Source organism: Sceloporus occidentalis, unplaced genomic scaffold (assembly GCF_023333645.1).
Source record: "Sceloporus occidentalis isolate IW3139 unplaced genomic scaffold, rSceOcc1.0.p SCAF_64, whole genome shotgun sequence".
NCBI lineage: Eukaryota > Metazoa > Chordata > Lepidosauria > Squamata > Phrynosomatidae > Sceloporus > Sceloporus occidentalis.
Window position 1 is genome coordinate 1260011 of NW_028317044.1, and position 9521 is coordinate 1269531.

General features: G+C 53.5%; 1 protein-coding gene across 1 annotated transcript; it reads right to left on the minus strand.

Moving 5' to 3' along the window:
• Nucleotides 1-1139: 1139 nt before the first annotated feature.
• DNAJC30 (DnaJ heat shock protein family (Hsp40) member C30) lies at nt 1140-5550 on the minus strand. The gene is made up of 2 exons (XM_089493392.1): nt 4229-5550; nt 1140-1880 (listed from the first exon to the last, which is right to left on the minus strand). Exon 1 carries the CDS (start codon nt 5454-5456, stop codon nt 4758-4760), a length of 699 nt encoding a protein of 232 aa, XP_089349518.1. The 5' UTR covers nt 5457-5550; the 3' UTR covers nt 1140-1880; nt 4229-4757.
• Nucleotides 5551-9521: the final 3971 nt, after the last annotated feature.

A 9521-nucleotide genomic window follows, 5' to 3' on the forward strand; every position in this document is an offset into this window, starting at 1 on the left:
TGGAAGGAAAGCAGGCCTCTGCGCTCTCTCTTCCCCCCCTTCCTCACAGCTGCTGAGGTTGAGAGTGGAATACGGGAAGGGTAGGGGGGGAGAGAGAGCGAGAAGGATCCACTTCCCATTTGCCAGTGGGTAGCCCTTGGTTACAAGGCAGAAGCTGCTGTCTCTGGGATGCCAGGCAGGCTCGGCGATTGGCGGAAAGGACCAGGCGGCAGCCACCGCGCCGTGGTGCTGATGGGCCGCCCGTTGCCTTGGCAACAGCAGCATCCTCAGCATCTTGCAAAAGGCGAGAGGACCAAAGAGGCAGCCAGAGAGAAAGAGACACAGACAGAGAGAGAAGGGTCTCACCGCTCTTCCAGCATTGTGGCCTTCCCTATCCAAAGCCGCTCTGTCCAAAAGCAAGACCTAAAACAAAGCGAGGTTATCAGTGGGGATTTTTGCAAAGGATGCAATACGCGCAAAAAAATGGACCTGTGATGCGGACCCTGTCACAAGGCCTGCCAAAGGAAGGTTACCCCGCATTTGGGTTTTGGGGCTGGCCAAACGTCTTGTCCCACCATGGCCAGACAAAGCCATTGGCCTCCACAACTCCATTGCAAAGCATGCACTTAATCATAAGCGCATGGAAGGTGTTCCTCTCCTTCCCATCCCTCCTCAGGACCGCACCAGAGGCAATAGTTCCCATCTGATCTGGGACACTAAGCAAGGTCAGTCCCAGGTAGCACTTAGGTGGGAGACCGTCAACACATCTCAGGGGTTGCAGGCAACGTTTCAGAGGAGGGAATGAGCAAAATGGCCTCTGGGGATTCCTGGCTTAAGAAAACTCCATGAAATCCATGGGGTCACCAGACATCAACAGGAGACCTGAAGGCACATACAAATACTAAAGACCCTAAAGCAGTGGTTCTCAACCTGTGGGTCAGGACCCCTTTGAGGGGTCAAACGAGCCTTTCATAGGGGTCACCTAAGAACATATTTCTAATGGTCTTAGGAACCAAGACCATCATTTGGGGATCACGACAACAAGAGGAACTGTATTAAAGGGTTGCGGCATAAGGAAGGTTGAGAACCACTGCCTTAAAGGCACCAGTTTCCCTCTGACCGGAGAAGCTAAGCAGGGTCATTCCTGGATGGTACTGAGATGGGAGGCCACAACTAATGCTGTGTAGGCTAACGTTTCAGAGGAAGGAACTGGCCAAACCATCTTTGAGGATTTCTGGCCTAAGAAAACCCTCTGAAAAATTGAAGAGGTCATCATAAGTCGACAAGTGACTTGAAGGCACACACAGAGAAACTATGGCTTCCAGAAAGGAGTGTTTGGAATCAAAGGATGGGGAGTAGAGGACCCAAAAATGGATGCCTGGTCATGCCTGAAAGCAAGGTGTTCTCCACATCTATCTGCAGGTGGTTCAGATAAGTGAGCCAAACTCCAAGGTGTGCAAGGAACGTTCAAAGTATTCAAGGAAATACCTGCATTTGTCTGTTTATCTGCTAAGATAAAGAAATCCAGTGGTGCCTTTGAGACTAATTGCCATGCTTTTTATTTATTTTGGCAGTCCGCGTGGTCCTTGTAAGGTTCCAGAGCAGAAAACTGCCTGCGCTAAACCCACCAGAGTTGTCAGTCTCTGCCCTGCCCTGCCATTTTCCAGCTGGTGGTTCTGTGCCAGCCATCGCCTAAGCAGACACTTGTTTTCCTACCGCTAGTGGGCGTTCCCCGGCTCTTGTCCTGAATGCAGGTAGGCCAAGAGCGTACTGGAACAAACAACCCCGTTCTGTGTGTCCTTCCTGACTGCAAATCCAACTGGTGATTTCATCAGCTGCCTGTAGAACAGGGCAAGGCGTCCCTCTGCCGTCGGGATTCGGCAACAGCAGCCAAGAAGAGCCTGAAAACAAAGGAAGATTTCAACACAGGAGGAGTTCCTACGCTGGACCAACCACAGCTTGGGGCGTTTTCTCTCCCCCTTCTCCCTTTTCTGACTTCAGCTTTTCAAAGAATCATGGGAAGGAAGGAAGGATGGATGGAAGGAAGGAGCCACGTCTCTTTCTTCCCTATCCTTCTAGTTCTTCCTACAGACTCACCAGTTAGGGCAGTGGTTCTCAACCTTCCTAATGCCGCGACCCTTTAATACAGTTCCTCATGTTGCGGTGCCCCCCAACCAATGGTCTCGGTTCCTAAGACCATTGGAAATATGTGTTTTCCGATGGTCTTCGGGGACCCCAAAGGGGTTGTGACCCACAGGTTGAGAACCACTGAGTTAGAGGAAGCCCTTTGTTAACAAAGTCTAATTGGGTGGAAATCAAATTGTGTATGTGAGGTCGCCCTTGCCCACATTTGTCCCTTTCTTACCCTGGCCTCACACCTACAGTAGAGCCAGTGTGGTGTAATGGTTCTAGCGATGGACTAGGACATGGGTTCAAATCCCCACTTCGCCATGGAAACCCACTGGGTGAGCTTGGGCAAGTCATATTCTCTGAGCCTCGGAGGAGGGCAAAAGCAAATTGATTAACTCTTGCCAAGAAACCCGTGGTAGGGTCATCTTAGGGTTGCCATAAGCCAGAAATTACTTGAAGGCACACAACAACAACAAACAACCCTGGCCTCTCTTTGCCTTCTAAATAACTCCTGTAGGGTCACCACTCAATGGCCCTTGAGTTCTATTCCAACTCTGTGATTCTATTATTCTATTTTATGATTCTGTGTTCCTAACGTTTAGGTGGAATTGCTTTTCTTCATAATTTGAACCCATTGGTTTGTGTTCCAGACTCCAGAGCAGCAGAAAACAAGTTCACTCCATCTTTTATGTGATGTATCTTCAGATAAAGATGTCTGTCATTTCACTGCCCACCCTTGATGTAGACTCAGCGCTTGAGCAGAAAGAAACATGCCAGGTTTGTGTCCTGGACCACCAAGTGCAAGTTCCTAGCTTGCTTTTAGGCTGAATGTGTGAACTGAAATAAAGGGAAGGAGGGAGGGAAGGGGAAAAGCCCAAACTAGATAGAATCAGAGAAGGGACGTGAAAGACAGGAGAGAAAAGAGTGTGAGTGATCTGTTCACAGTGTGCTTGGTGGGACTGAAAGCCAGAGGAAGAAGAATGAGATTGGCATTAGGCTCTGCATCTAGCAGAAAGTGGCCTCGGGCATTCAAACAACACAATTAAAGCACTTTGACACCTCTTTTTAACTGTGGCTACAGGACTGTCTATGAAATCTCTGGATTTGTAGTTTGGTGAGCCACCACCGCTCTCCGGTAGACAGTTTATGAAATTACGAACCCCAAGATGCCTTAGGATGCAGTCATAGCAAAGTAAGATTAAATGCGACAAGTGTGTGTTGTAAAAAAAAGAGGGGCCTTACAGATTAACACAAATGAGGACTTTTATCTTTGTCAGAAAAAAACCCATCCCTATCTCTAAATGAACTTGTCCCCAATGACAATGTAAACACCATTAAGAGTCCAAGGATCACCACACCGAAGGACGAGGAGACAGGTCTAACCTCATTCCCTGTGTCTTTATAAATTAAAATAATTTCTTCAAATCCTTTGTACACATACAGATTAAAGTGTCACACTCACTTGATTACATTCCCAAGATCAGTGTGGGCAAAATCAGCAGTCATTTACCCAATAAAAGAAGTCTGAGGAGAGGGCAACTCCTGCAGCAGCATTCCTGGACATTGCCCCCCAAAACTCAGCAGCCAAGAAGTCACTTCTCTTCAGCTGCCTAGAAAGGCATCATTAGCATTCGGAGAATATGTCATTTTGGACTGCAGCTCCTATCATTCCTCGCCACCATGAACTATGCTAGCTAGGGCTGCTGGGAGCTGTAGGTCAAAATCATCTGGATCGCCACTGTTTCCCACCAGCACCCCTGAAATCACCACCTCCCCACTCTCAGCCTAGAAAGAGACACAAATCGAGGAAGGGAGGCTTTCCAAGATTTAGGTATGGCACTCGGCTGACCAAAGCACCGCTCTTGGTCCAAAAGGTGACAAATCTCGCTCGCTTCCATTAAAGTGCAATGAGGTGTAGGAACCCACTCAAACCCATGAGGCAACCCAAATCCAAGGCCAAATGACAAGACTGGGGTAGGTAACTAAGGCAAAGTGAATTCTGCTTTGTTTTCTTTTAATCGGAACTGACATCCAGATACTTTCAACTGGAGCCAACCCTCTGAATAGTTCATAAACTGTGAATCATGTCCTGTGGGGGATTGATAAGCGCAGATGATACCTGTGGGGTAAATGAAGACCATCCCATATGCCCCTGTTTGGAACACCAGCCATTTTGAGAGAGGTTCTGGTGGAGGTGAATGAGAGAGAGTGTTCCTGGTCCAAGGCTTCTACTCTCGCAAGACCTCTAGTAAAGGCGTCTCCTCTTTATTCCTCACTTGAGGTTCAAGAGGAGGGCCAAGAAGACAACCCCCAAACCTCTGGCAATGCCATCTTCTCTTCTTTTCTCACTTGAGGTTCAAGAGGAGGGCCATGGCAGCGACAAGGAAGGCAACCCCCAAACCTCTGGCAATGCCGTCTTCTCTTCTCCTCTCACTTGAGGTTCAAGAGGAGGGCCATGGTGACGGCAAACTTGAGGTTCAGCCATGGCGGCAACGAAGACGACGGCGACCCCCAAACATCTGGCACCGCCATCGCTTTCTCCTTCTTCCTCTCTCACTTGAGGTTGAAGAGGAGGGCGATAGCGGCGACGAAGAGGACGGCGACCCCCAAACATCTGGTGCTGTTACTGCCTTCTCCTTCTTCCTCTCTCACTTGAGGTTGAAGAGGAGGACCATGGCGGCAGCGAAGAGGAAGGCGAGCCCCAACTCGCTCAAGCTCTGCAGCTGCCACTTCTTCTGCGCCTCCTCCTTGCGCCGCTGGTGCTCCCGCCGCCTCTCCCGCAGGAACTGCTCCCGCTCCAGCTGCTCCCCGTAGTGCGCCCGGTAGAACGCGTCGAAGTCGAAGACGGGCTTGTCAGGCACCCGGCCGGCGCTGAAGGTCTGGGTCCTCCTCAGCGGCGGGGTTACGACGCCGTCGCCGGCCCCCCGTTCTTTCCCCGAGGGCTTGCCGGCCGTGCGGAGGTCCTCCCGGCTGAGGAGGCCGCGGTCGTACTTCTTGCGCAGGCTGACGCTGCCCAGGACCAGGTAGGCTTCATTGACGCGGGTGAACTGCCTGGCCGCCTCCTCGCTGCCGGCGTTGCGGTCCGGGTGATAGAGGAAGGACTGCTTGTAGTAGGCCGTCTTGATCTGGGCCTGGGTGGCTGTGGGGGTCACCCCCAGGATCTCATAGAGGCCCCTTGGGGAAGCAGGCCGGCCCCAGGCTCCTCCACTCCCGCCAGGGCCTCCTTGGTTGGCTCCTGAGAGGCCTCTGGTGCCCAAAGGCAGGCCTAAAGGGAGGCCCAAGGCTCTCAAGGCCGCTCTGGCCCCATAGGAAAGCGGAGGCCTCCCCAAGGCCCCAGCCAAAGCCATAGAGAACCCCTCAAAGTCCCACTTCTTGGGCCTCAAGGCTCCTGACCGCCGCCATTTTGTTTCGCCCTGGAGGAGCCGGCCGGCCGCTTTATGCCCTTACTCGAAACGACCAATGGGAAAGCGCTTCCTGGTTGGGAAGGGGCGAGATCAGAGTCGCTATTGGTTCACCTTTAGAGAGACGTAGAACTCAGCCAATGGAAAGAGGAAGAGGTTTTACCTCTAAGCCGGCAAGGGGCGTCACAGAGAGAGGCGAGGCGGAGCAGCGGGCATGACGTCACAAGCCGGCGTCGACCCGGCGGCCAATGGGGAAACGCCGCCTCGAAGATGGAGGGAGGGGAGGAGGTGAGCGGGGGAAGAGGAGCATGGCGAAGATGGACGGGCAGCTCGACCAATAAGAAAAGTGGACGGTGAAGGGGCGGGTCTTCCATGACGTTGTTGGTGAATTTTTAAAAAGAGAGAACTACAAACCCCATGATTCCATGCAAGAACTGTCTGACAGAGAAAAAAGACTGTGTGTATATATACACACACACACACATGTATATATGTGTATATATACATATATATATATATTCTATATTTATATATAGAATGTTTAAATATATATATATATATATAAACATTATATATATAAATATAGAATATATATACACACACATTATATATATATATATATATATATATATATATAATTATATATGTGTGTGTGTGTGTGTGTGTATTTATATATGTATGTATGTATGTATATCCAATAAAGTTACCACTCTTCTGGATTTTGGATGTTTATATAATATATATACAGTGGTGCCTCGGGTTACGAAATTGATTCGTTCCGCTGTCAATTTCGTAATCCGAAAGGCTTTCGCAAGCCGAATCCCCATAGGCGCTAATGGGGAAAAGCCGCTTTTTGGTGCGAAATCGCGCCGAAAAGCACCAAAAGTTTTTTCGTATCCCGAAAAAACTTTCTTAACCCGAAACAGTTTTTTTAAATTAATTTTTTTCGTATCCTGAAAATTTCGTAACCTGGGTAATTCGTATCCCGAGGTACCACTGTATATATATATACACATATACATTATATACACACACACACACACACACACACACATATACATACACACAAATATTATATACAACTTCAGGGACTGTCTGAAGGAAGAGGCCCCTCCCTCCTCAACTGTCATCTCGGCCTCAGAGGGAGCCATCAGGCAGACCCAGCAACATCTTGGACTGCCTGAAGGAAGAGGCCCCTCCCTCCTCAACTGTCATCTCGGCCTCAGAGGGAGCCATCAGGCAGACCCAGCAACATCAGGGACTGCCTGAAGGAAGAGGCCCCTCCCTCCTCAACTGTCATCTCGGCCTCAGAGGGAGCCATCAGGCAGACCCAGCAACATCTTGGACTGCCTGAAGGAAGAGGCCCCTCCCTCCTCAACTGTCATCTCGGCCTCAGAGGGAGCCATCAGGCAGACCAGCAACATCAGGGACTGCCTGAAGGAAGAGGCCCCTCCCTCCTCAACTGTCATCTCGGCCTCAGAGGGAGCCATCAGGCAGACCAGCAACATCAGGGACTGCCTGAAGGAAGAGGCCCCTCCCTCCTCAACTGTCATCTCGGCCTCAGAGGGAGCCATCAGGCGGACCCAGCAACATCTTGGACTGCCTGAAGGAAGAGGCCCCTGCCTCCTCAACTGTCATCTCGGCCTCAGAGGGAGCCATCAGGCGGACCCAGCAACATCGGGGACTGCCTGAAGGAAGAGGCCCCTGCCTCCTCAACTGTCATCTCGGCCTCAGAGGGAGCCATCAGGCGGACCCAGCAACATCGGGGACTGCCTGAAGGAAGAGGCCCCTGCCTCCTCAACTGTCATCTCGGCCTCAGAGGGAGCCATCAGGCGGACCCAGCAACATCGGGGACTGCCTGAAGGAAGAGGCCCCTGCCTCCTCAACTGTCATCTCGGCCTCAGAGGGAGCCATCAGGCGGACCCAGCAACATCGGGGACTGCCTGAAGGAAGAGGCCCCTGCCTCCTCAACTGTCATCTCGGCCTCAGAGGGAGCCATCAGGCGGACCCAGCAACATCGGGGACTGCCTGAAGGAAGAGGCCCCTGCCTCCTCAACTGTCATCTCGGCCTCAGAGGGAGCCATCAGGCGGACCCAGCAACATCGGGGACTGCCTGAAGGAAGAGGCCCCTGCCTCCTCAACTGTCATCTCGGCCTCAGAGGGAGCCATCAGGCGGACCCAGCAACATCGGGGACTGCCTGAAGGAAGAGGCCCCTGCCTCCTCAACTGTCATCTCGGCCTCAGAGGGAGCCATCAGGCGGACCCAGCAACATCGGGGACTGCCTGAAGGAAGAGGCCCCTGCCTCCTCAACTGTCATCTCGGCCTCAGAGGGAGCCATCAGGCGGACCCAGCAACATCGGGGACTGCCTGAAGGAAGAGGCCCCTGCCTCCTCAACTGTCATCTCGGCCTCAGAGGGAGCCATCAGGCAGACCCAGCAACATCGGGGACTGCCTGAAGGAAGAGGCCCCTGCCTCCTCAACTGTCATCTCGGCCTCAGAGGGAGCCATCAGGCAGACCCAGCAACATCAGGGACTGCCTGAAGGAAGAGGCCCCTGCCTCCTCAACTGTCATCTCGGCCTCAGAGGGAGCCATCAGGCAGACCCAGCAACATCAGGGACTGCCTGAAGGAAGAGGCCCCTGCCTCCTCAACTGTCATCTCGGCCTCAGAGGGAGCCATCAGGCAGACCCAGCAACATCAGGGACTGCCTGAAGGAAGAGGCCCCTGCCTCCTCAACTGTCATCTCGGCCTCAGAGGGAGCCATCAGGCGGACCCAGCAACATCAGGGACTGCCTGAAGGAAGAGGCCCCTGCCTCCTCAACTGTCATCTCGGCCTCAGAGGGAGCCATCAGGCGGACCCAGCAACATCAGGGACTGCCTGAAGGAAGAGGCCCCTGCCTCCTCAACTGTCATCTCGGCCTCAGAGGGAGCCATCAGGCGGACCCAGCAACATCAGGGACTGCCTGAAGGAAGAGGCCCCTGCCTCCTCAACTGTCATCTCGGCCTCAGAGGGAGCCATCAGGCGGACCCAGCAACATCGGGGACTGCCTGAAGGAAGAGGCCCCTGCCTCCTCAACTGTCATCTCGGCCTCAGAGGGAGCCATCAGGCGGACCCAGCAACATCGGGGACTGCCTGAAGGAAGAGGCCCCTGCCTCCTCAACTGTCATCTCGGCCTCAGAGGGAGCCATCAGGCGGACCCAGCAACATCGGGGACTGCCTGAAGGAAGAGGCCCCTGCCTCCTCAACTGTCATCTCGGCCTCAGAGGGAGCCATCAGGCGGACCCAGCAACATCGGGGACTGCCTGAAGGAAGAGGCCCCTGCCTCCTCAACTGTCATCTCGGCCTCAGAGGGAGCCATCAGGCGGACCCAGCAACATCGGGGACTGCCTGAAGGAAGAGGCCCCTGCCTCCTCAACTGTCATCTCGGCCTCAGAGGGAGCCATCAGGCGGACCCAGCAACATCGGGGACTGCCTGAAGGAAGAGGCCCCTGCCTCCTCAACTGTCATCTCGGCCTCAGAGGGAGCCATCAGGCGGACCCAGCAACATCGGGGACTGCCTGAAGGAAGAGGCCCCTGCCTCCTCAACTGTCATCTCGGCCTCAGAGGGAGCCATCAGGCAGACCCAGCAACATCAGGGACTGCCTGAAGGAAGAGGCCCCTGCCTCCTCAACTGTCATCTCGGCCTCAGAGGGAGCCATCAGGCAGACCCAGCAACATCAGGGACTGCCTGAAGGAAGAGGCCCCTGCCTCCTCAACTGTCATCTCGGCCTCAGAGGGAGCCATCAGGCAGACCCAGCAACATCAGGGACTGCCTGAAGGAAGAGGCCCCTGCCTCCTCAACTGTCATCTCGGCCTCAGAGGGAGCCATCAGGCAGACCCAGCAACATCAGGGACTGCCTGAAGGAAGAGGCCCCTGCCTCCTCAACTGTCATCTCGGCCTCAGAGGGAGCCATCAGGCAGACCCAGCAACATCAGGGACTGCCTGAAGGAAGAGGCCCCTGCCTCCTCAA

What these genes read in the sequence shown, in the direction of transcription:
- DNAJC30 (XM_089493392.1), bottom strand. Translation starts at nt 5,456, where the DNA reads ATGGCTTTGGCTGGGGCCTTGGGGAGGCCTCCGCTTTCCTATGGGGCC.